At 38.3% G+C, this 27,442-nt stretch overlaps 1 protein-coding gene across 2 annotated transcripts in view; it reads right to left on the reverse strand.

The window, feature by feature from the left end:
* Positions 1-10,928: 10,928 nt before the first annotated feature.
* Positions 10,929-27,442, reverse strand: part of CPED1 (cadherin like and PC-esterase domain containing 1) — a 140,701-nt gene continuing 124,187 nt past the window's right edge. For both annotated transcript variants that reach the window (XM_068189884.1, XM_068189883.1), the window contains 6 exons: positions 26,132-26,268; positions 18,364-18,584; positions 18,001-18,102; positions 17,705-17,792; positions 15,718-15,864; positions 10,929-12,135 (listed from right to left, as the gene is read on the reverse strand). In XM_068189884.1, the coding sequence (XP_068045985.1) occupies positions 11,908-12,135; positions 15,718-15,864; positions 17,705-17,792; positions 18,001-18,102; positions 18,364-18,584; positions 26,132-26,268 (923 nt within the window). In that variant the 3' untranslated portion in view covers positions 10,929-11,907. The remainder of the gene's footprint in view (positions 12,136-15,717; positions 15,865-17,704; positions 17,793-18,000; positions 18,103-18,363; positions 18,585-26,131; positions 26,269-27,442) is intronic.

Genomic DNA, 27,442 nt, shown 5'->3' on the forward strand with positions numbered 1-27,442 from the left:
TAGCATCCTGCAGAGACAAGGCTGCTGCCCAGATGCCTCGAATCTCTGTCTTGTTGCAGTTCCTAGGGTATGTGAAAGATTCCCTAGACAAAGTGTAAAGGAGTTCACAAACACAGCTGTAAAATTAAGTGTCACGGTGCCATAAATATCTGTTTTTAATAGTGCACACAGTATTAAGTTTCTCTCCTGAATGAACAAATTATTTACAGCCTCAAAACCAAGTTAATGACATCTTCTGTCTAGAAAGAAGCATATTTCTACAGTTTCAATACACTCACAGCAAATGCTTTCAACCTCTGTTATTGCTCAGAAAATTCAGCTATGTTGTGATTCAAAATTTTCCTGCCTTTTAGGTAGTGAAAGACAACAATCAGGACCATCAAGTCCTTTAATTTCTAATTTCTGTAAATACAATCCATTTTATTTTCTAATTATCTTCAGCAATTTCATTAGAATTTGCTTGGGCTCACTACTGCCCCAGCTGTGCTTGGTACTTTTGCATGTGAGAGCCTGACAGGTGCTTCATTACTGTCCCTGATTTTTTTTTTTTATTATTATTATTTATGACTATTTCTGCAGAAGTGATTAGGAAATATTTTTGGATAATGAACTTGGAGCATAAGCTTTATGTTATTCCTCAAAATTATTTTCCAGTGCCAGACATCCCATTATCTGTGTTTTAATGGAACATACATCCTCTTCAGCTGCACTCTGGGAGGTGTTATCTGCAAGGATCCAAGAGAGTCCGTTTGGTCATGGACAAACATCATGATGATATACAGCAGGCCTGGTCCACACCAAAAAAAGGGATAATAAGCCTGTTTTCCAGAAGTTACTATCTTTAGATCTTTACTTCATGTTGTGTTTTCCAAGGCTTGTTACATGTCCATATCTGTTGGAACAAAGTATTCTATTTTTATTATCACACAGCTGACTTGGTTAGCATGCAAATCTAGTATCTCTGGGCACTTCCTGTTTATCTCATCCTCAGGCTATAGAGGATATCATAGCATGCTGGCCAATAATATAGGGCATTTAACAGGAAAGATTTTGAGACTGACTTGGTGATACATGACTTGTGCTTTGAAGTATAACTTAATGTGCACCTGTGATTAAAAAATTTCATGACTGTAGAGGGAGCTTGACAATGTGATTCAGGTGCAAAAATACATGAAAGGAAAGTCAATATATTTTGGTTTATTGTAGCTGTCACAAATTTTATATTATCACAGTTATGAAGAAATTATGTACTCTTTTTATTTTTACATTTGAGATTGAAGATGATATTGTTAGCAATGCTAACACTAATGTCTCTTTATGGTAAATGTAGATATTGAGATACACTGAATACAAGAATACACTGACAAAGACAAAACAAAAAATATAAGCTGAATTTAAGGGCAGAGTGTAAATACCAATCACATATCTTTACCAATAAAAATTACTTGTACTCTTATAGAAACTGGTGAAGGCAAAAACTAATGCAGCATAGCTCAAAGGGAAGCCTAAATACAAAATGTTAAGTGAATCATATGTATTCAAAATGGAAAGAAACATATTATCAAATCTGATGATACAAACTTCAGAGCTTGCAAATATTCCATATGTTCTCTATTTTATATCTGTTGCTACTTTCAATGAATAAGTGGCACTGCCTGTACAGTATAAATAAAGCAGAAAAATAAATGGTGAATCAAGTTATATCAGACTATATTTACATCATATAAACTTAACAGTAAGTGTCCCTGCTGCAATATTGGAGAACAAAGGCTCATTGTATTATTTGTGGCTATAGAAGGGCTGTATATTGACTTTAAATTTACCTGCCTTACAAAAATAAGCAAATGGGCTTAAAAATATATATAATCAGCTGTTAAACTACTCCCTAGCTGCAGAATCTGTCACTTTCAGAAAGTGGCCAGGAACTATAGAAACAACTTTTTTATAGAAGCTTTAAGACCCTTAAAGCTCTATGCTGAGGTGATGTGTTACAAGGGGGACTGCTTTACAGTATGACTCCTGAGACCACTTATGCATGTGTGAGTGTGAGAGTTGGTGCAATTTACTCACCAAATCCCAAATCCCCAAATCTGCCATGTTACGGGAATACAGCTCCACCTATTTAAATCAGGGGTCTCCACCTAAACAAAACAAAACTTTCCTTCCTTTAGTACATTGTCCCCGTATTAGGATCAGCTAAAAAGGAGGACATGGGTGTGTAAATTTAATTTTGCCTATACAGGCACAGGGCATGGAAGACAAATGGACAGGTAGGACACGTTTCTATGAAAATAAGAATTTGATGAAATTAATTAGCTGGAAAATAAAATGAGGGAGATGAAGGAAGTGATGGATCTTGTAAGAGAAAATTAAAAACTGAAATGCATTCCCACCTTATTTTAATTTTAGACTTACAACTTTTGCTTCTAACAGGTTTTAGTTATGCAGTGGGCCTGTGTAAACACAGGCACATTGTCTTGCTCACAAAGCCTTCACCAAAATACAGCTGATAGAGATCACAGCTTCATCAGAACTGGATACTAGTCAGCAGGCTAAAGTGATGTATGGAGATTGGAAAATGAGGTTTGTCACTTGTTCAGAGACAATGGAGGTGGAAGGGGAGATGAAGATTTCAGGAAAAATTATGGAAGTGGAAAACAAAGGCTGAAAGATTTTAATAAGAAATATTCAAAGTAAGGCAGGAAAAGGAAAAGACTGGGAATGCTTTTGTAAGAGGACGACAATTACTTGTTTGCAGGATTCATCAAGATGTGCCAGGAGAATCCATTAATTCCTTGCATGCAGTCATGGTCATAAAGCATGTGTACCTAAGTAAAGCACGAGCAAATCTGAAGAACTTTGGGCTTCTGAAGCTTGTCATTTTCTGACCATCTGAAGGATCTTGTTGGGGATATTTTTAAACAAAAATGTAACCAATTGGAAAAAGGAGTCTAGACATGAACAGATCCACATATTATACCTGTGTGCAAGACACAGCGTTATGTGCATTCTTGGCTAGGTGGCCATAAAATATTTATGGATCCAGGAAGCAGATGCATTGATTACAGTTGAATATGTGACCATAACAGGGCATTTTCTTAGGTGCTTTCATAACAGTTATCTCTAAATCTGTCACAAATAACCTGGAAAGATACGGAGAATTTCTGCTGGAGATCTCTATTTTCTTCAAAAGTAACAAGATATTATGCGTGAACAAGCCAGGATTGGACCTCAGATTTCTATTCCAACCTGCACTGCCATCAATATTGTTGATGAGAAAAAATCCCACAAATATTCCATCTGAAACAAAAAAAAAGTCTAGATCCTTCAATATTACTTGGTGAAAGATTTGAAGACTCAAATCCCTATTTAAAATCTACCAGTGTTGTGTCATAGCATTTTTACCAGAGCACTCGTAAATCAAGGCTTGATTTTTCTTTCATTTTATATTGCAGTGCACTGCCACTTGGACATTAGCCATGCTTTTCACTTCAGCAACGTGTCTGTGGCTGAATTACTGTCAAACCATTAAATGTTCTATAGGACTTTTCTCCTCAGATCTTCTGTGGTCTACATAGAAAGCCTTGGCTCAGCAGAGGTGACAGCCTTGAACCAGGCAACAAATAGTCAGTGTGGCGTTTTCAGTTAAAAACATCCCAGAAAATGTGTGGTCAGGAGGATTGAAAGGGACAGGACCATCCCAGCTTCCCCAAGCCCCAAAAAGAGGTAGAGACCTCATTATGGTGGACGCAGCAAGGCTAGATCTTAAATTCCCAAGTGGAATAAACTGAAGCAAATCCACCTCAGGTAGCATCTCTTCTGAACACGAGAAGTCTTGCTAGATGTACAAGTGCTGCCCTTGTCTGGCATATGGCAGTCAGTTTTCTTGCCAAAGGTTGGGCTGTGCTACTGCACTGACTCTTTTCCAGTAACTGCAGGACCATATTCTGTAGTGTTGAGATGGTGGCGCTGTCATTTGGAGGTTGAGAGCTTATAGGCAGTTCTGCACTTGTATTGACCTCCCCACTATCAAAACAGATTGTCTGGAGTTTGTCTAGTCAAGACTAGAAATGACTGTGAACTTGAGGGCTGATATTCTCTCCTTCATGCCTTAGGAAATAACCCAAGTGCCCAGGCTGGAGGTGTATGGAAGATGGCATAGCAGATACAAAATGTGGTAATTGCAGGGTTGTCTAGACAGACGCCCCTCTCCAGACTGGCTCCTGTGGAGTGACAGATCACTCATTTCAATGACTTGGATCTCTTCTGAATTTTAATTAACAGAAGTGTGAGGAGCAGGTGTTAACTTGTTTTACAGATTCATTATAGTCCCTCAGGCTCTCTAGACAGTTAGATATAGTTACCAAACATTTAGAAGTTCCTGCTTCTGACCCTTTTAATCTCATTTACAAATTTGTATTTGTAGCAGGTATTTAGTCACATTAAGAATATTTCTTTGAAGCCAGGCATTTAAACCCCAGGAGGTGCAGACCAGTCCACCAAGAGCACTTAAGTGAGGATGGTTGTGTTTTTTCTGCATGTAACATGTGGGAAGATTGTCAGCTCCCTCCTGGCTCCAGCTTTCCATTTGCCTTTCCCCTCTATGTTTTCAGGGATGCTTCCATTCACCCCGTTATAACTGCTATCTCACAGCTGTCCCACTCAAACTATCTGAAATTGCACAAGTTAGCTTACACACCACAATTCAAAAAGGTCTCTTCTACACTGTATTGTTTTGAACTGAGCTAGACAGTGAAAAGCTACAAGCCACACACAGAGCGGTAACGTTAGGGGTGTACTTGTGTGTGTGGTGTACAGAGATGCTAAGGGCACTAAATTCTTCATAGAGCCAAAATGGGGAATGTGGTCAAGGTTAGGCTCATTTTTTAAGGCCTATTAGACATTTTTCCTGCATAGTGGTCAGCAGTCCCTAAGTTATTTGGGTTCACAATTCACTTCTGGCACAGAAATAAGTGCTAGAAGCTGGGGCCCTCAGATACCAACCAGGTACCTATCTCTGATATTACCTCTAAACTTGAAAAATAATCTCTATTTTTTCCTGGAGTTAGGTGCCTGTCAGTTTGGCTTTTGTCACAGAAACAGACATTCACCTAGCCCTCTTGTAAGGCAGTAGGTAGAGACTTGTTCTCCATTTACCCAAATGAAGGGTCTTAAACCTGTATATCCCATACTACCATGAAATGTCCTGCTCACCAGCAGGACTGGCATCCCTCTGATCAGTGCACTGTTAAACATACAAGCAGCTCCAGGAGCAGAGGTTGAGAATGTTCCATGTAGCATGCAGCTGAAAGCATCTTGTGGTGATGCTTGTGATCAAGTTCCTGCAGTAAAGAAGTAGAAGGGGGATGTAAAAACATCTCTTGCCTACATAATGAATCCCACACATAGATCTCTGTTGAACTGACATTCTTCTCTCAAAACTTTAGGCACCAATAAGAAAAATCTGAGTTTCTTTAGGTTCCCTTTACAGTGAGCAATGTTGTAGAAATAATAGACATCTCTAGAGAATAATTCAGACTTTGGTCTTTCTCTGATGATTACAAAGAAGCCAAGTGTGACCACAATCATAATTACAATGCCTCTGTTAAATATGTAGAGTTAAGCAGGAAAGCAGGTTTTGGTGCCTGAGAACAGTCTCTAGAAGCTGTTGTCCTTGACTTCCAGGCTGGCCTTGATCCAACAGGCAAGTTTTGAGTATGCCTGCAGGCTCTGCTGTATGCATTTCACAGCTGAAGGTGTATTATTTTGATAACTCCATCAGGGCTACAGTGCTGAACTGTTCTAGAGACTAAGGAGCCCTGCATTAAGAGATTACTAGACCCCGAGTCCTTGTTATTGCCCAGGAATGATGCAATGTAGAATTTAGGGAACTGTAATGGGTGGAGCAGTAAGAGCTGTTATGATTTAACCTTTTACCATCACCAGTAAATCCCATTGTATGTATGTGTTTTATAAGAACTGGGCAGGACACAGTGTGAAAGGATGTTGAAACAGGATTTTACAGTAGCTAATAGATACCATTTGCTGCAAAGAGTGCTCAACAAAGGCACTGAGCTAAAAAAAAAAAAACACATCAGTCCACAAAAATCATCTTTAAATTGTAATCATCCCAGTGAAAACTTCAGTAAAACACAACTGTGATTCTCTGTTTCAAAGGAAGCCATTTGTGGGCTAGACCATGCTGTGTGCTGCATTATCTAATGGCTTGCAAGGTCAGGTTTGCAAGGCTTAAAGTTTTCTGTCCTGTTAGGACCAATAGGGATTGGCAGGTTTCTTTGAATACATTGGAGGCATTAGAGCTATCATAACTAGAGCTTTCTGTAAATATAAAGAAACTTTTGAGCTGGCATATGGAAGGAAAAATACCATTCAGATGTAATAAAACTTCTCTCATCTGTTAGATGATTTGACTACCATCTGGGGAGGTTGCACAATCATTATCAGGCAGAGTAGAAATATTACTTCAAGATTCTTAGTCCCACAGAATCATAAAAGAAATATGGAAGATGATAATGACAGGAACAAAAGAAAATATAAAAGATGTTTTTGGAACATGGTAAGTGAGAAACTCTGCCAAACACAGATCTGGTCTTCCAACCCTCACAATAATCCATATAATTTACTAACTTTAAAGGGCTCCTGACAACATTAATTTCACACACTTGATCTGCAGTGAGCTCTTCTTAACTGCCCTGACTTTGTCAAGAGGTGTCTGAGTCATTTTTATTCCTTACTCAATGATTTTAGTTCTGCAGTCATGTCTTCACCCAGAGTCTATTCAGCGTCCTTAGAGCAGCACAGGGGCAGGTGGTGCTGGCAGACACTGAACTGTTTTAACCACATAGACTGTCACTGCTCAAAACAGGTAAAAAAAATCACAATATTGAAAACTCTGTCTGCTGTGGGAATGTAGTCCCCACTGTGAGGTTAGGAGGGAAAAGCCCACTGCAGTGACTGTGTGAACACATGCCACTGTTAGACAGGAGCATGCAGAGCAGTTCACTCCCTTTGTTTCAGGCAAGCAAGCAATGGGAAAAAAACGTTTGTCAAAAGCTGGGAAAACACCTTGGTATTTGAGTTTCAGCTGAAAGGGGGTGAATCCTGCTCCTCATTAGGGAAGTTCAGTACTAGAGGAAATGAAGGTAATGCTTAATAGATGCTGTGTTTCATAAAGACCTCAGATTTTATTTAAATATATGCTTGATCTTCAGTTCAGGGCTGCTTAGTGTGATGTCCCTTGCCAAGGCTGTTGACCATACTTGAGGGATTGCAGGAAGGGCTGCCCGCAGGTGCCGAGAGCTGGCCCAACAGTCAGATGAAAAAACATAGAAATGGGAGAAGTCCATCACAACAGAAACTTGTGCTGCAGAAGACCCTGTTGTGACCCCACAGGCTCATCTTGACCATTGCAGTTAATGACTTGAGTAGTTTTCTAGGACACTTAGCTCCAGGTGCTGGCCTAGACTGACATGCAGCACTATTTTTAGTACAATATAATCATAAGCAAGTAAGCCTAAATTACACCGTGTCTTTTTACTGTGTAGTCAGAGTTTTCTGCTCAATGGATACTGTGAAGGTACCAGCAAATACTTCAGGATATGTACCAGCACCAAAAAATATCTATGCCTGTATTTTACACAGACTGTTCTGGTGTTTGGAAGATTTACACAGGTAAAGATAGCAGTGGAGTTTGAAAGATGGATTTTTTTCTTGGTAAATGCAAGCTCCACGAAGAGTTAAGTGCGAGTGAAAACTACTTAATGCAACACAGCTGTTTTAAATTCATCAGAGAAAATCACTGCCCTAGATAAGAGGCTTGCTCTACCCCTGCTATATTCTAGTGCTTTTGGGCTTGACAAAAATAAATTTTGAAGATTCACACTGAATCTGCTTCAGAAGCTGCTAGTCTGACAAAACACAAATTTCTAAGGTCATCTGAAAGAAAGGCAGATGTGGAGTAGAGCAGGTGCAGCTAGCCAGTGAGGTAAGACAAGCCAGATGCAAAGCTAGCAGGCAAACAAGAGGGTAAGACCATATTTTTCATGGGACCCTACAGAGACTTGTTTAGCAGTTTGGGTCTATGCCAAATAGTTCACTGCACCTCTAAAAATTGCTTTACTCTAAAAGAGTAATCTGAAGATCCCTGGACTGCAGTCAACTTAATATCACACATATCTGCATCTTCAAAGCATTCTCTTTGGCTCAACATAGCAACAGAATCATAACTATTAGTGGTTATTTCAACCTTGAGGTAATTTGATGCCTCACTACCCCACCCACTAAGCAAATAAACTTACTTTGATGTCTCTTTAATGTGTCACAGAAGAGAAAACTAAAGGCCTTGTATCTAACAGTGTGAAAGAGATTATTCTAAAGATTATAATTTTCAAATGAAGACCAAGACTAAATGTTGTATTTGTAGCCCATTCTTTCAGCTCCCTGAAATCTGGCAACTCTGCTGACAGAGAGGACTTGCCAAGGCATTTCCCTACAAAAAGGGAAATATTTTTTATTCCAAAGTCAATCAGTTATTCCAAAGATATTTATTAAGATGGACTTGATCATGGTGGCCAGGTACCCTGCTCTAACCCAATTCACTGTTCAACCACTCTTCAACAGCTGTGGAGTTATATGAGAGGTGAGGAGTTGCAACTCACTGGACACTGGTAAATCGTGCTCCAGCTTCAGCTAAAGGCATGCAATAATAACTGAGACTACTGCTCCATATATCAGAGTATTTATTTTGCAACACAGTTACATTCTTACTCTACCTGTAGCTTAAAGTATGCCCTAGTTCTGTTCTAAGCTCTGTGTGATGCTGGCAGACACTGAACAGGAAACCCCACTTCTCAGAGTACTTGTTCCCCAGCCTAAATATTTTAATCCTACCACTAATTCCAGGGCCACTCATGTCTGTATCAGGAGGTGGAATTCAACCTGACGACTAAGTCCTTTGCTATTTTAAGGGTAAGGGACTAAGGTAGATATATGGACTATAGGAGCATGCTAATGTTTATTTGGGCAAAATGTCACAGCAGATAAAATAATTCTAGAGTAAACTGTAGATAGCAACATGTGCTCTCACTGGAATTAAAACACAGTAATCCTTTTATTGTCTTAATCCATAAATTTTAATGCATTTGAGCAAGCAATCCTTGCATGTGAATCTCAACTCTCATCTTTCACATACATAGAGATACTAGATATATTTTAAAGTTAAATAACAAAAATGTAGCTTAGTATCCATTGTTTATTCCTAAGACTATGTGGATCATACATAGTGTTGGAAACAGCTTATTCAAAAAACTTGTTTAAATAAAGATCAATTTGCAAATTGTACCAATGACTTTGTACAGACATATTAATGTACATAGACATGTAAAAATAGAAAACACACAGGAAAATATACACAATACATTTGAAAAATATCAAGATTTGGAAAACATTAAGACATCTGGGTGTACAGCACATGTAAACCATTTTGTGGTGAAACCAGAACTGATGAATTGCACATTCACTGATATCCACCACAGTATAACAAAGTCAGCTCTTTTCTTTTCATCACTAAGCTAATGCTTCAGCAATATGTTTTAGCTAAAAAAAAACAAACCCATAAACATAAAAGCCCAGTTAATGCCTTAAAAACATTTGTGTACAGAACAATAACAGTAACAGCATGTGGATTTAAATGAGCTACAAAAAAATCTTATCAGAAACAGAACTGCAATATACCTATCATTGATCATCTTAACACCAAAGACATCTGGCTGCATTTTGCATCTACTAATATTAATGATGATATTCTATCCTTCAGCTTTAAGGTTGTGCAGCCCTGGATTTCCACACCCAAGAGAATATATTACATCATTTGCATACAATTATATTCTTTAGATAATCATATTGCTCAAAACCAAATGCTGATATATTCAGTATTTATGCACAGCTCCTGATCCATCTTTCATGTAGATCTCCATGCCAGGGAAAACCTTACATTGAAATTTGGGGATATTTGCTGTAAGCAATCAGCAGCATATTATACAGAAATAGATATAATCATACCATCTCACTAATTTTGTCATTATCTAAGTTAGGAGCTTTTTCAGTATGGTGAAAGGTGCTTTAAATTAGGTATGCCAGATCCTATTTTGGAGAATACTCTCTATCACCTAGGATGACAAACTCCATATTGCATGACAATTTCCTATTACAACTTTACATATCTTACCTGAAGAAGCACAAATTCACAAAACTACAGCTGGGCACACAAACTGTGGATAGATACATGATCTTAGGCAAATATTAAACGTTGTGTCATTAATTACTAGCCCTACTTCAATATAGGGTAGCCCCCCTGTGTGCAACTAAGGCAAATAAGATGATGAGTAGCTCCTTGCTATAATTTGTTTATTCCCTGACATTGTTTGTGGCTTCTTTTCCCAAAAAAGAAGCTAGTGGAGGATTATATGTAAAATTGTGACACGGAAGCATGACATAGAACTCAGCAGACCCTTTGTTAGACTTGCACCTGCCTGGTCAAAAAGCCCTTCTCCAATGCATGGTGGTAGAGTGGTGCCTTGTTTGCCTGCTGTGTGATTGGATGAATAAAAATCCATAACTGGATAATTTTTAGGGACAGCAGTCCTATGGGTTGCCACTAACTTGTCACCCAGCTGCTAATCCCGGGCCATGCACGGTTTCCCATCGGGTACCAGAACTGTGAATGAGTGGGCTGCCAGCACTGTGGGAGGGGACCAACACACAGCTTCTCCCTGGGGTGTCACCCAAAGAAGGTCTGCAAACACTGGGGATGTGGCTGGGCTGCAGCATGAAACTGCAGTTAAGAGAAGGTCTGAGCTGAAATTGGCTTTCAGAGAAGGTCTTGTCCATGCCAGGCAAGAGATGCTGGCAGTATATTCTGCTGCCATCACACCACACGCTTCTTATGATTGATAAATTACCAGATCCTGAAAACCTTATGTGTGCTTGCAAGGGGGATTTTTGTTATGTTTGTGGTACTGGCTTCACAAATTGGCAAGTATTTTATAAAAAAAATCATTAAAGAAATGGCATTCTATGCAGGAAGAATATTAGATTGGCTTACAGGCCAAGGTAGACACTGAAGCACTTATCTAAGCATTCTTCCTGCATATGGACACTCCTAAACTGGGACCATAAATAAATTAATATTAACAAATTCACTATATTTACATGTTACAATAAGACAGTTTCAATCAGTCTCAAGTATAGGTAATCTATCTCCCTATTAGCTTCAGAACATGCAAAAAAAATAGAGTAGATATCTGTTCCATCTAAGATACAAAGAAGATATGTGTTTTCACTAAAAACACTAGAGTTCAAAACTCAGCATCAGCACTAAAATGCTAATAGACATTTTCAGATTCTATAAACCAAGTGTCTAAACAGAAAAGGTTTAATAAGGAAAACATGTCCACATAAAATAAAACTCTTTCAAACGGAATGTAGTCAGTTTCTAAATACATTCAAATATTACAGTGTCTCTACAAATAAAAACTAGATAGTGCTGAAGACCTAAAACAGCCCTTTCCAAATGTTCAGGTGAATATATAGGTCTCTTTTTACTATCAATAATACACACTTGCTTGAACTACAGCTGTTCTAGTCTTTGACAACAGTTCAAGTAACTTCCCCTCCTCTCTCCCTTGCAACCCTCCATCTTTCACTTTCACACAACAGACTCACCAGGGCATATCTTAATTTCATAAGGTTTTTTGGAAAATACCATGTCCCAAACTCTCTTTGTGTGTATTCAGTCAGTCAAGGAAGCATATCTTAATCCACCGTGGTCCTTCAATTGTCACTCAGGCAGTGGCACTTCCCTAGTCTCGGTGCTACATCCAAGAGAGGCTATGTGCTGACAAACTCCCTCTTACTTGCACAGAGCCTGCTGAGAAGGATTTCAGAATAAACTTGATTTATTGGACCTCGGACATGGTATGGGGACTGAGAATCTGTTGCATGGTCCTGCAGTTGTGATGGTTTGCTTTGACTGCTGAAATATTTCCCCAGCGTATAGTGCTTCGATAACGTCATTGTTATGTGTGGCCTTTCTTCAGAGGGATTGGATTTCACCACCTGCAAAAGAAATGACATATGTGAGTGCTTTCTGCCTGCACCTAGAAAGACAGACACACAGCTGTGTGTGCAGAAATGCTGAGACAGTTGTCCATGAGGCAGGTCCTGAGATGCCTTACCTTGAGGTGCAAGTTGCTTATAAACATTCTTTTAATGGCCAACTTGTTATGTTGCAAACTAACCAAAAAGCAAGATCTTAATTTTTGAAATCTACATGCATAGGCCCATTATACTCAGTCATTTGACTTTGTAATTCCTTTGTGTATTAGACTCTGTTCTCTTCATTAGAGACAATTTACCTAAAACAAAACTCATGACTGCTCCAAATTGCAGAAAAGTTTAAGTCCTGGTCTGATACCAAGCACTTGAGGCACATATAACATGTCTCAGCTATGAGCCCTGTGAGAATGCCTCATTCTGACATCTTGATGCAAACGTGGCCCAGACCCACATTGAGATGAAAACCCTCATGTGCTGTGGGTTTTTCCCCTTTTAAGAAGGGAGTTATGGCACAATTTAACATCCCTCTCCCCAGGACACCACATGGACAGAACCACAACATGATTCAGTAACTTAGTGTTGAAGAATGCTTCACCTTGGTCCCTGAAATATGTATAAAGTTCTGGGATTATTGTGTTCAACTTGTATGGAACAAAACTGTGCTCATGGGACTAGCAAGTGAGAAAGTGAAAGGTACGGTTTCAGGACTTTAACGTCTGGGGGTGATCTCCAGTGAAATGCTGAACGTCTTGTCTCAGTGAATACTCAGTCACTGATAAGTAATGAAGCAGCTTTGAGAGAGACAGAACTTTAGAACCTTGCCCATATGCAGGAGAGAGGACCTCAGCCCAGGCAGTGGCAAACCCAGAGAATGCAGCAAAGTTGGTCAACTTATTTTTAAAATAGTATATGTATGCTGACTTAATAGCTCTGATGCCTATAATTTTTCCTGCTGTATCAATCACAGCAGACACTTGAAAATGCAGAATTCATTTATTAATGCACATATTTATGCAGAAGCATGTTAGCTTTTAAAAATATAATGTATATTTACTGTCACTGAACAATCAGAATCAACACTCATATGCGGTGAAGCTCATAATAAATGAAATAAATCATACAAAATTAGGTGTGAGTGAAGAAATAACACGTGCAAAGGCTTGAAAGACTGAGCAGAAAGACTTTGAGGGAGCTGGCAGAACTGAAAACAGACCAGGAATTATCCATGTAGAAAATTAATATATATCCTCTGATCAATTTCATACAGCTAAGCCAAGGGCTATTATTTATTTTCATGCAATTACTGTAGGTTCATTTTTCTAAATTAGTGCCTTAGATCTTACAATTATTTCAAAATGATGCCACCTTGAACCAATCACCCAAACTGCATTCCTGTTAGGCATAATCTCCCAGGAATGCAATCTAATGTTCTTCCAGCCACCAGCAGCCAGCCACCTATTAAGATACAAAAATCCCAAGGTTGCTAATTTCTGTGTAGTGGTTATTACTTCACTGTCATTAAAATAGGAAATCAATCTGAATTTAAAAATAGCTTCTGTAATATTTGTATAGTGCTGACCAACGTCCATAAGCATTTTCAAAGAATGTTAAAAAATCAAGTTCTCATGTGTGCATAGAACTAGAATTATGTTGGGCAGTAAGTGCAAGATTATGCAAGGTATTTTGTCCCAGCTCAGTATAATCCCTTTGAAAATCCAGATCCCTTAGAAATCTGAGCAAAGATTGTAGAGTCTACAGAGATGGAGATTTCCATGCTATCATGGTCACCTGAGACCCTCTGAAATGGGTTGGTGGGAACTCAGTTCTTCAGGCCATTCAGAGGAAATAGCTTTCTCCTCAGCCAGCTAGTGGGAGTTAAATGAGAACTGCTGAAGGCATTTTAGTTCTTGTTTTCTGACTGCACAGAATGGCCAGTCCTCCATTCCTGCACAGCCATGCTTTAGCTCAGATGTCATTTACACAGGGGTGCCATCTTCTGATACTTTAGGAATGTCAGTTTTTAAGAGAAAGAAAGTGAAAGTACAAAGCACAAGATTTAATCTATCTCATCTGGTTTCAGAAAACATGGAAAGTGCTGGGGTTTCCCACAGTGTTCTTGGCTCTGTTCTCGGGGGCAAAATGCCATTTTCCTTGTGCAAACTGCTTCAGCACCTAATGAAACTCCACTTGCCAGGATGCATAAATAAGCTGATGACAAAACTATTAAAACTAATGAAGTATCAAAAGAACTCAAAGATTTTCTTTTTGCTTTCCTCAAGGAACAAGTCAGGTTTTTGGTGCATGATCGATTCTACTGGGCATATCTATGGCTCTTTCAGGCACAATGACCTCTCAAGCCTCATTAACAACACCTCTGTGAGCCAAATTCTCTCCTGATCTCCCCCAGAAACACATACTCTGTTGAGATTCCTTCAGCAGAGAAGCAAGAGCAAATCTACACATGAGGTCATACAAAATGATCGGAGCAGTACATGAAAAATGCTGATGACTGATAACGCCCTGCTGTTTTCTCCACCCAGCTCCACACAAAGCATTTCAAATATTTAATTTTGAAGCTCTCTGTTTCACTCACAAGATCTGTGGAAATGGCAAACATCAGCAATGACCCACAAAAACATCAGCATCTCGGCTCTAGATAAAAAAGGGTCCATACAACTGTCTGCATAAAAAGGAGGGAAGCATTTGCTCCATGTGACTATTTATCACATAAATATCTACCCTATGACTTACTCCCTCTTTTCCAGCTTCATTTGGACTGAGCTATGTTTGTGCTGCTCAAGTATTGAGCAGAGTGGATTAGAGGACTGGTTAACTAACCACACCTGCTGATGTTGGCCCCAAAGCAGGATAGAGGCCATGGCACTGGCCTGAAAACATGTGAGCTGCCGTGGAGCCTGAGGTGGAAACCAGCTGTGTGGTTGATGCATGCCACATGAGTTCATGTGAGTCTGATAACACTCCCAAAAAAATTCTATAGATTTCAGCCAAGAAAGCAAGACTACTGGTGTGAGGGAGAACAAGCAATCTATACTTCTGTTTGTACAGTGGATCACTGTAACTATTCCAGATTATTTTTTCTCAGATATAGGAAAAGAGATATATAGCAGTAAGATTGGTTCTTCAATTTTAAGCTCCATTTTAACTGTACATATGGTTTGATGTGAGTGTGCTGAGCTGTTCAGTTACAAATGCATCAGTCAAAAACCCATGAGAATGAGTAAAAAGAGAAACTGAGTCCATGCAGAAGCAGGAGAGATATATAACATGTAACAAAGAACAAGAACCAGGAAAATGTGCAACATTCTTTTATATGAGTTACCTTTGCAGAAGGGTACATTCATTTTCATTTCATCATGCCCGCAGTTCAGCATGTCCTTGGGTGGCCTCGCACTGGGATCAGTGATGGACAAGTGCCACCATACAAACTGCTTTCCCCATGATTTGTATTCAGGCCTAACTTTGAGTGACAGATGCTGACTTCACCATGCACCTTCTTGTTTCTAAGATCTGACAGTTAAAATAGCTTAAGTACTTGGGAATGATATAAGTGTAAACTATTACCTCATGGAAATGGCAGCCACACTTCCCTTGCAGGAATTCTTTGTAACGTCCCATGGTGATGACAAAGGTGTCAACCACTTCATAGCCCAAATTTTTTGCTGTATCCAGAATAATCAAGTTTTCATTCCACAAGTTTTGCACTTCTGCCTGCATTCCAGATAAAATGTTGCAATGTCTTGTCAGAAGGACTGTTTAAAGGTTATTGTGTCATGGAAAAAAATAGCAAAACTCCATTTTGAATAAGCAATTACATTATACTACAGACATGAATTACTATAAATTCACTCTCAAAAAAGCTACTACTCCAAGACTGATGTACGGTTTTTTTCAGAAATTATAATTACTCTTCAGTAGATGTGCATCTTCCTTTATAGGAAGATTTCATGACTGTTTAAAATATAATTCTTGGGTAATGGTTTTTAACATGTATTTCACTAATATGAGATGTAATAAAAAAAAATTCCAATTATAAAGTTTGTATGTAACAAATGGTGAAAATGCTCCTTTAAAGAAAAATTCATCTTCAAATAAAATTCATTGAGGCAGTTGCTTAAAAGGGACTATAGGGTCATAGGTATCTTAAATATGGTTATACTGAAGAACAGATTATTATTTCTGAATATACTTCAGGAAGACCAAGAATAGAAAAAAAAAGTTAGCCATAAAGTTGGCAAGGCAATGGATTCGACACAGCAGACAAAAGGCCTTTGAGAGTAGCTGGGGTAATCCTGAAGCCTAGAGCATACAAACCACATGGGTAATTTGGCATATGATTCCAATATTGAAAAGGAAAAGAATATTGGTTATGCACTGTAGCTGATTTCTGGAGTTCTGTGAATTTAATGAAGAAGAAAACTTCTTAGGAAGCCTTTAATACTCTATCTTTGTCTCACATACCCTGGATTGAAGATCTTCATTCTAAGATTGAATTTTGCTGGAAACTATGATAGGAGCTATGAAAATGTTTCTTCATGTTGATGACAATAATTTCCTTACTTTATTCTATTTAAGTCCTCCAGAAAGCTAAGAAAATTGTTTGAATCAATAAGAAGACATTCAGTAGAGACAAGGCTGATAGGCAGTACTAACTTAGACAGAAAGAATGGGCAAAATCAGACAGGGCAGTCTCTGCAGCAAAGAGAAGGGTGAGACTAGCAGGAAGTCACACACTGAATACAGCAGTGTGTTATGGTTGCAAAAGGACGTGGGCGCTAGTCCCCAGCACTCAAGGAGTGCTGTAATCTGTGAAAGGCAGCAATTTTCTCTTTTCAACACCTGGGAATAGCTGGAGCATGACACACAGCACTGGTAGGCATTTACTCCATTCTGCCTTCCAGTGCTTCTCATCCATGCATTTTGTGTGTGTTCAATAGAGAATCACTATCCAAATTGTAAATAAAAATAGTGAATTGAGTGTGTTGCACAGTGCATTGAAATGAGCCTATTTGTTACTCTGAGAGTCTTGGATATGATTTAAATGGACTGTAACATCTGATTAACATGCAAATAACAGGCTGGATTCACCGGTACATTCCAGCTGCTCTGTAATGTTCTGGCTTCACAGGTGGGTTAAGATAGATTTATTGAGTTGTGCAAGCCAGACAAGTGAATCGGATCCAGCAGTAACCATGGAGGAAGCCTGGGGAGGGCCTATGTGCAATGAAGTATGAGGAGCAGTCTGCCTATCCCCAGCAGGATCTCTCAATTTTGGCAGCAGGATTCATATTGGAGCTGCTTCTTCTGTTCTTGGGACAACTGACCAAGCATGGCATCTCAAATGGCTCTCTGACTGCAGCAGAATCCATGAAATAAGGAAATTGGTTTGAATCCCTATCAAGCAGTATGAGCAAATACAAATGTTAATCTTCCTTTGATCCATGTAAAATGTGCTCAGCAGACGTTGTAACATATTTAGACCAGACAGCAAAATTAATGATGAAATGACAAGTCTTCCATGAAAATGCACTCAACACGTACTGTAGCTTACCTGTGATAGAGAATGGATTCCATCCGCTGGAAGATGAAAGCCCATCCCTATGGATTTGACAATTACCAGGATATTTGATAGATTTTCCCTGTTTTGCAAATTAAAAAAAAAAAAAAAACAAGGACACACTTTTTACTTAACAGACACATCAAAAGATAATGCATGTTTTACCTTTTTCAAAGTCACTTAAATAAATGCCTATAAAAAAAAAAGATAAGTTTATATTTAAATGTTTTTGTTGTTTCTCATAATTTATCATATCAAAAATTGGAATAACACCAAGTACATAACATTACCTATTCAACACCTTTTGGATAATTTGCAGATGATTGGAATTAAGCCACTGAACACCACCTACAATTAATACGGTCTGGTCTGTGTTCTCCAGGGGACGTGATCTGAAACCCAGAAAAGAAAAACAACACATGTTGCTTTAAACAGATGGCAAACATTTTAACTACATTGCTTTGCATTTCACTGAACTGTATCTGGCACCCTGATCAGAGGCCTGATGTAATTTTCAGCTATTTTTTAACCACACAATATAATCTGTGCACCTTATGTTTTATTGTTTACTGACTTTAATTGTAAAACATGTTAAACATATTTGTGAATAGAACAATAATACAAACAAGGGAAATTCAGAGTTTGCGCAGTACCTCTGCAGCAGCTGTTCCAGTGCTTTTTCAAAAGTTGGTCTCTGGTTTGCATTCATCCAGAACTGGGGGTAGTAGGAGTAACTGATAAATGTTTTCCCCTCATTGATATTGTGATAAAATTTAACATCATGAGTCTTCTGCCATTCCTGAAGAGTCTTATTCACTCTTTCAATTAGATAATACATCATCCCTCTGTTAGTTGAGTCACCTATAAAAAGAATCTTCAGATGGAAAAGGTATGACTTAGAAGTTGTACAATCCAGAAACCAAAAGCTTAGAAAATAATCCAGCTAGTTGGGAGGTTTTTAAATGCTTCTTATAATGTTCCAGAAATATCTTTGTGAACAGCCTGTACCCAGGCATCTTAATATTGAATTTGTTCTTCAGCAAAATCTGTGTGATTTGATTAATAAAAGCTGCATTATGTATTTTAAATACAAAAAGTACAGGTTATAGATGGCTACAGCTGCAAAATTAGCCCTGCATCTTTCATCCTTGGTGATAATTTCTTTTGCTTAAGTTTATATTTACTTCTAATTGCCAGTACACAATTGCTCTCATGATTGCTTGCAGCTTCCTGATTTTTTTCCTACAGTTTTTCACGTGGTGTGCTCCTGCACAGCACGTATTTTTCTTCTATAAATGGGATTCATGACAATGCCTTCAACTTCCCATGCCTTGCCCACTGTGGGCTGCAGAGAAGCCCTTGATAGATTATGTATGGTAGCAAACAAATTAAAAGTAGCACTGAGCTCTTAGAGGCTCTTCTAACTCCCGTCCTAGACGTCTCAAAGCTTCTTCATTGAGGAATTTCTTAAACAGCTGCTGTTCATGTTTGTATTGCACAAGCATTTCTCTCACACACAAGGGGGTTTCCAGCTTTTCACATCATGTCAGAAGAAACCTCTTTAAATCATGTATAAACCTCTTTAAATCATGTGAGTATAACATGACTCACAGAAGTCAAGGATCCTTGGATCCATGGAAGGACTGGTTGCATATTCTCTTTCCCTCTCTGACGGACACATACATGCATAAAATGATTTACAACTAGGAAGACAGTCCATGCTTAAAATATGTCCTAATTCTAAAGTAGGTTAACTTGAGGTTTTAAGCAACAATTCTTTTAGGTTGCAAAATCTCTTGATTCTCCAGCCTGTCTATATCCATGACAATTTAATCTCCATTTCATAAGCCCATCACTGTATCTTGATGCATATCTGTTTAAACAGTAGTTCTCAGATATTCACAGGCAAGGACATAATGAGCTTGTAATGTGGGTGAGAACACTTCTGTAAAAACCCAGCACATCATTAGCAATAGCAATAACAAACAGGCCCTACCAAGTTACACACATACAGCAGTTTGTAGAACATACAAGACTGCTTCTCTTCTTCTAGTATCATATGACACCGTTTTGTTATCACGGCACATGGGAATTGCAAAGAAGCACATTCAGCTATTAATTACACAAAACTGGTAGGTGGGACATTTTTATCTCATTCTAGAATTCTCATTGTTGGTTTCTCCTAACAATATTTGATCTAATCTCACCTACTACTGATTTCAAATAGCAGGATAACAACTTCCATGGAAAAAAAAGAAGAAATGAACCATGGCCAATGTCATTGAACAGGATGCACAGCTATCTTTTTTGACAACTCTGTGCAACTAGCAGTTTAGGTGTGAAGAGTCATGCCAAACATTTCCTAAGTCTCAAACACTGCAGAGCATCAAAGGTTAAGATCTCTTTCCCATTTTTTTTGTTATGTCAAAATTAGAGCAAAACACACACACACATCCCAATCCACACTATCACATGATTTAGCATTATAGGGCTTTGTAATTTTCCTACACCTACATAGGTACAAACAGTTGACCCGTGAACAAATTTTCAAGTCTGCCCTGGGTACCTTTCTGGCCAGGTCTGGAGATGGGAGGGCACTATGTGTAGTCATTTAGTAAACCCCTACCAGAACAAACAAGTTAGTTATGATCATGTCTTAAAGTGGCAGTTCTAGTCTGGAAATGCCATGATGCTGGGCACCATATGAAAATATCAGGTGGACCTTAACATATTACTATTGTTGTTGTCCTGACGTTCTGAGAATGTGAAATAGGTGACAGGAATCATAGCAGATTCCTTTAGAGAAATTAGTGTAACTAGATGAAACAGACAACTGTTAAAGCCCTGACATACTTCTTCAAATACCATCACAAGACTGAAGAGACTGCACTCAGCCTATTTCCAAATCAGGAATGAGAAAGACAGCAACACCACACTAGGTAAGAATACAGGTTGTATCACTAGGGAAATTAACCTAGACTTTTAGAAACAGCTCTGCTATGAGAATAGTCAAGGCTTGCTGCAAGTGGGAAAGAAAGAAATGAGCCAAAGTGGACTTGTAGTTGTACAGAAAGATGAAAAGAGGAGTTCATCTTTAAAGATGTCAGTCAATTATAGTAACCAGATTAACTTACAGTCATGAGGTCTTTGATTGTTCAAGTAGGTATGAACCATATCAGGACTGTATCACTGGCATCAGGGAAATTTGTTTAACTCTGTCTTCCATGGTGAAATCACAGTTTTTTTGAAAAGTATGAAAACTAGGACTGCAGTATGTGAAACCTATGATCCCTGCCCTCTAGCTCTGAGATAGAGCTCTAAAGTCTGCAGTCATCCTCTGGAGACCATGCGTTGGCATTTTGAAGGGAATGCTCTCTCTTAAGTCTAAAGAAGATCTCAGATAGAAAGATAGGCGTGGATTTCTTGTAATTTGATGCACCCCAGGCTGGTGGATGCTTAGCACATTATCAGCACATCTCCATACACACTGCATCCATTCATTAAGATTTGGTCTGTATCCAACAGTCTGCTTTTAACCATTGGCTCAACCATGATGTGATATGTGTAAATCCTGTAAAAAACCCCAAATTTTTCTTTTTCTTCTCCTCAAAAGAAAAAAAAAATAAGTGGACAAAGAGGAAATCTTACCCTCTTTTCAAACTGCTCTTGTGCAGAGCTGGCCAAATACATTTTGTTATGGTATGCAGGCCATCAGAAAGCATCTTTCAAAGTCCACCTTTTGCAAATCAGCTTCATTTTTAGCAAATGCTTGGAGGACTCAAAGGCTAAAATAAGTGTTGTTTAGCCTGAGGAAGAAAACCTATGTCCTTTGACTAATCTAAGAGTTCTCATGCATTAAAACAATCTCTCAATGTAATTGAATGAATGGTGACTAAAACCACATTTATTTCTATACAGTTAGATGAACTCATTGTAGTTACATGTGCCATGTAGTATCTAATATGTTTTGAACAAAAGGCTCCAGGGATGATTCTGTATTTATCTCTATGACAATAATGAGGAACATGATGGCTTAGGTGTGTAGAGTAAACCATATCTCTTTTTTTTTAACAAGTCTTGCACAAGACTTAGTCATGTACTGTTCAAGTTGATGGGGCAGCTGTCTGCAGGATGACTAAATGATCAGACAAACATAAGGTTATAATTTTACCATTCAAAAAACAACACTTCCACACAGACAGATGTTTTCACTGTCTTCTGTTGCAAATATTTTGTGTGAAAAATCCCATTATAGCTTAAAGGCTTTGAAAGATTGAGTAAGCATAGTGGAATTCACTTCTTAACCAGACCTATCATTAAAAATTAACCACACTTGGGAAATTTAAACACCTGTAAGTTCAAAACACTACTTAACTCTAAAATATTATTAAGAAATCATAAGTTAAAATTCCTGTTTTAACAGCTGACTTTTAAGTACTTCAGCAAATATTGCCTTGTTGTATTTCCTGTTCTTAATTACACATGACTCAATGGTATTTTATTATAAGACTAAACTCTGGTTAGTATTTCTCAATGATAAGCAAAATATATATCCCTCCTGCTATTGAGGCCAACTTTCTATATACTGCTAATTGGAAAAATAATAACCTGTTAGAACCCATTTTTAAAAGTACAAAATTAATCTTGTACAAAAAAATCAAAGCATTATCAATACATTTGTATATGTCTTACAGTAAAAAGACATTAATCACAGCTACAGAGAATTTTGTTGAGCCAGTATAACACAGATATAATATTTTATTATGATGTAAAATATTTTATTATGGTGAACAATTTATTTGATTCAATTAGGACATATATATGGAGTTCCTAAGAATGAGACAGTCAGCATCTCACTACCCTTAAAGTGGAAGAGAAAAAAAGACTGCTGATATTAAAAGTGGACTGAAAAAAAATCTACTCAGCCGGAACAACCTTAACCTCAGCACTTCAACATTTTCCTGTTTACTATGTATGAAATACAAACATATGACTGACTATACTTGCTAACACATCATAAAGCAAAATAAGGCCTCAAAAAAACTGTTTCTGTGCATGTACATATTTTCTCATGTCTCCACCAGCTTGAGTGTTATTGTTTCACAACAGGTGGTCTTATGTTTTTATGAAACCAAGTGTCCTGGTTTTGGGTGGGATAGAATTAATTTTCTTCCTAGTAGCTAGTACAGTGCTGTGGTTTGGATTCAGGATAAGAATAGTGTTGGTAACACACTGAGGGTTTTGTGCTGCTGAGCAGCACTTACACAAAGTCAGGGACTTTTCAGCTTCCCATTCTTCCCTGCCAGAGAGGAGGATGGCAGAAGAAGCTGGGAGTGGACAGTGGACACAGCCAGGATAGCTGACCCCAACTGGCCAAAGGGGTATTTCAAACCATATGGCATCATGCTAAACAATAAAGCTGGGGGGAATTGGCTGGGGGGCAGCAACTGTGCTCTGGGATGGAATGGGCATCAGTCAGTGGGTGCTGAGAAATTGCATTGTGCATTACTTTGCGTATTTATTATTATTATTATTATTATTATTATTATTATTATTATTATTATTATTACTATTTTCCCTTCCTCTTCCATTCTACTAAAACTGTCTTTTTCTGAACCCAAAAGTTTTATCTATTTTCTGATTGTATCCCTTATCCCTGTGGGCAAGTGAGTGAACGCCTGTGTGCTGTACAGCTGCCTGCCAGGTTAAATCAAAACACACAGAAACAACTTAGCCCAAACAGTTTTATATGCACACAAACTAAAACAGCAGTTAATGATGATGTGAAATCAATTGGAACTCATAGCCAAGGAAATGGATTTTGGTTACAGAGAAAGATTATAAAGCTCAGATGAGCTTTGGAAAACAAATCAATTTAAAATAAGAAATAAAAGCACCCTGGAGTTAGAAAGGAAATTAGAAAGCATTTTTGAAGGCTTAATTATGATGCAGGTAGAAAAGAAGTGTTCTGTTTGGGTGACCATAAATACATTTCAGAAACACTGGCAAATGAATACGAGAAACTAGCGACCAAGAGATATCTGCTGCCTTTTACCATTGTTCCATGAAACACAAGAAAAATAGAAGGGTTGGTGGGTTGCACTTAAAGACACAGTTGTTCTTTCATGTGCTGCATTTCAGTCAAAAAGAGCATTCACTTTACATCTTAATTCATCACTTGCTGAAGCAAACACTAGTCAGGAACACAGCACAGCAGTGGTTAATCGTTGCATGTTTCCCTTCACATTCATTCAAAATAGAAATATAAGTAGGTTTCTTAAACTTTTTTTTCTCCCTTATAAAACTAATAGAGAAGCACATGAAAACAGTCTCCAGCTAACAAAGTTGAAATCTGACAATGGTATAGGGATTAACACCTTCTATTTAAATTAAATATGTAATCACAGATTTATGCTGTTTATGTCTTAGCATGATCATAGAATCATGGAATAGTTTGGGTTGGAAGGAGGCTTAAAGATCATCTAGTTTCAACTCGCTGACATGTGCAGGGAACCTTTCAGTAGTCCAGGTTGCTTAGAACCCCATCCAGCCTGGATCTAAGGATGGCAAGTTCACAGCTTCTCTGGGCAACCTCTGCCAGAGCCTCAAAATCCTTAAAGAATTTCTTCTTCATATCTAAACCAACCTTCTTTCAGCTCAAGGCCATCCCCCTTGTCCTATCACTACATGCCCTTGTAAAAAATGTCCCTCTCCATCTCTCTACTAGATTCCCTTCAGATACTTTAGGCTGCTCTAAAGTCTCTCCAGAGCCTTCTCTACTCCAGACAAAATAGCCCCAACTCTCAGAGCCTGTCTTCATAGGAGAGGTGCCCCAGCCCAGGGATCCACAGGCCCTCCTCTGGACTCATTCCAACAGGCTTTCTGTACTGTGAATTTCAGAAAAAAACTAAAATCACTATGAAGTTAAGACAAAAATAACATCTGAGAGAAAGAGATAGAAGAAATATACTAAAAGGGGAACATGCTTTGGAGTGATGACTTTAAAAGAATAAACCAATTAAATATACATCCGTGCAAAGGTAACAGAGGTAATTCAGCAGATTTCTACAGAGCAGCAAAGGTTATTGGACAGTGTCAGGACCTTCTGTAAAAGATGCAGAATGGGAAAAAAGTGCTATTAGTTACAGAGATTTCTCTCAAGGTGTTAATGTAGCTCACTTAGGATCTGGCTGTCATCTGACACTGGAATAGATCAGTGATGTCAGAGAGTTAGAACATCAAGAAATTTGAATTAAGAAATTAAGCTTCACAGACACTCACTTCATTTACTTGGTTTTAATAAACCATTTACAAATGCTGTCCTGTTTTTGACACTCATCAATATGAGTGGTCAGATTTGGGATGTGGAAATGTCAGCAAATCCTCTCAGCAATACCCTGGCAATCCACTTCCATAGAGGCATATTGTTCCTCTGCTGTCCTTTGATTGCCTGACCAAAGGAAGGTTGCTTGTCAAAGCAGCCTGATGTCCGTGGAAATTAAAGACCAAAGCAAAGCAATTAAATTCTTGAATATTTTTTTTCTGTGGTGAATCCAGAAGAGTTTGTTTTGTACATAAGGAGCAAATTGAACTTCTCCTCTGTCATAACAAGCAATATATTTTTAGAAAAATATTCTAGGAGTAACCCAGAGCTCTGCAGTAACAGGGAAAATCACAGGCAGAAATAAAGCAAAATGGCAATAAAGTACCTTGTGCAGGGCAAGAAATTTCTCAGAAATGAAGGAGAAAATGTTAATTGGTTTTGTATATGTCTAAAAGGAGATGCTCTTAAATTTTATCAAAATTCCACTTTTAGTAACTATTTTCTTACCTAGGCAATACATTTTAAAGAGCTTTATAACAATTAATTACTTACTTTCTGGATACTTGTATCCTCAGTAAGGTACCTGAGCCTCAGATCAGAGCTCTCTCAACAGTATAACAGTCATAGCATGCTTATTAAGGAGACCTTGTATTTCCAAGCAATCACTTTAGAAGCTTCACTAAAAGAAAAGAATGTGCAAGAAGACTTGGTAAGATTAGTGTGCCCAAGCAATGCCATGCATTAGGTATGCAGCAGAAGAAAACCAACTTTTATGTGAGACAAAACTGTGACAACAATGCTAATTCCTCCTCCATTTGCTGTCCTTGTGTACTCACTGCAGGTCTGACTGGTAATCACACACACATATGTCTTGAAACTCCAGTGGTGTGACCGAAGATCCTCTGTGAAACAGCAGCAGGCAACTGTGTCTGCATATGAGGCTAAATTAGGACTAAGGTTGGTTTTCATCCCTGTGAACTTTTCACCCAAATATTTCTCTAGCTGAAAAGGTATTTTTGTCACATATCAATCTTAAAAATATTTTGAAATCTTCCAGGTAAATAAGAATGAATTAAAATGTGAAGCCTGGTACATACCCTTCTGCCCTCCACGCAGCGCTGGAGCTCGGGCTTGGCCAGCACAGAGTATCGGCAGCCGTGGGGCTGCCACGTTATTGCTCTCCAGTCGCAGGTCCTGTTGTCAGAGCAGCTGAGGCAAGGGACAATCCATTGCCCTGGAAAACAGCAATGAACGTCAGCACCTCCTCTGTATTCTTCTGAGTAGTTTTATTACACAGGAAGTAAGATTTATTTGAGTATTTTACTCATGTATGAGTAAAAAAAACTCATAAGGGAGTTTCCCCTAAATTAAATGCCCTCCAACCCTTTGAAGAGACTATTTCCTGTCACTGTGTTATGCCCTTTTCATTTAGTTAGGGTAGGAGTTTTTTCCTTGCCCTGAAAGGAAATGCAAATGCTCAAATTTGACAGCCATTTTTGGGTTCATTTCTGACTCCATGTCGCCTTTACTGTAGCAGCTTGTCCTTTCTCAACAGAAAGGATATGAGAAAGAGAAAATGGGTAAGGAGGTTGAATGCAAAAAGAAAATATTCACATTCAGACATGTCTGAAGATTAATTGTCATCTACAATGAAACATCTAAAGGTTGGGTGTATGGTTGAGAGCAATTGATATAAAAATGAAGCAAGATTAAGACTTTCCTTCCAATACACTATTTTTTCTCTAATTTGTGAGAATTCAGAGGACTGTCCCAGAATACACAAATACATTTCAGAAGATGACAGTAAAGTGAAATGAATAACATATGTGATTTATTAGAGCCTCATCTTATTTACAAAAATGATTTTGAAGAATAGGAGCACAAAGTGATCAGTGGGTTTTAGAAATCCCTTATCTAAAGTTAAATGGTTTTGTTATTTTGGGTTTCTAAAACTATTCCTTTGCAAAATCTTACTGGAAGCCTGTCAGATTTAATTTCTGAAGGAAGACAGAAAACTTTAGAGTTGCCTTTGTATTTAAATGAACAAAATAAACTATTTTTCTAGATCTTATAACTACACAGTGCTGACAGTATCTTCCAGTGTCTATGTCACTGCCAGCAAAACATTTTTTTTGTTTGTATTAAAGGCATTGCACAAAGAAGAGTGCAGAGGCCTAAGGTCCTTGTGTCAGTGCTATTGGGCCATTCTACCACAGATGGATTTGTCACTACAGCCCAGAAAAAAGCCCCAAAATCAAATACTTGGAGATCTGACCTGTCCTTAGAGTCAGTCCCCACCACTGCCACCAGGCAGCAGCTCAGCCAGCTGTGTCTGATGGATTGCTGCTTCACAGAAAGCCACAGCAAAAAAACCCAAGGCTGCCTTTTGACATTTCACCTGGTCAGGG

Source organism: Anomalospiza imberbis, chromosome 5, assembly GCF_031753505.1.
Source record: "Anomalospiza imberbis isolate Cuckoo-Finch-1a 21T00152 chromosome 5, ASM3175350v1, whole genome shotgun sequence".
NCBI lineage: Eukaryota > Metazoa > Chordata > Aves > Passeriformes > Viduidae > Anomalospiza > Anomalospiza imberbis.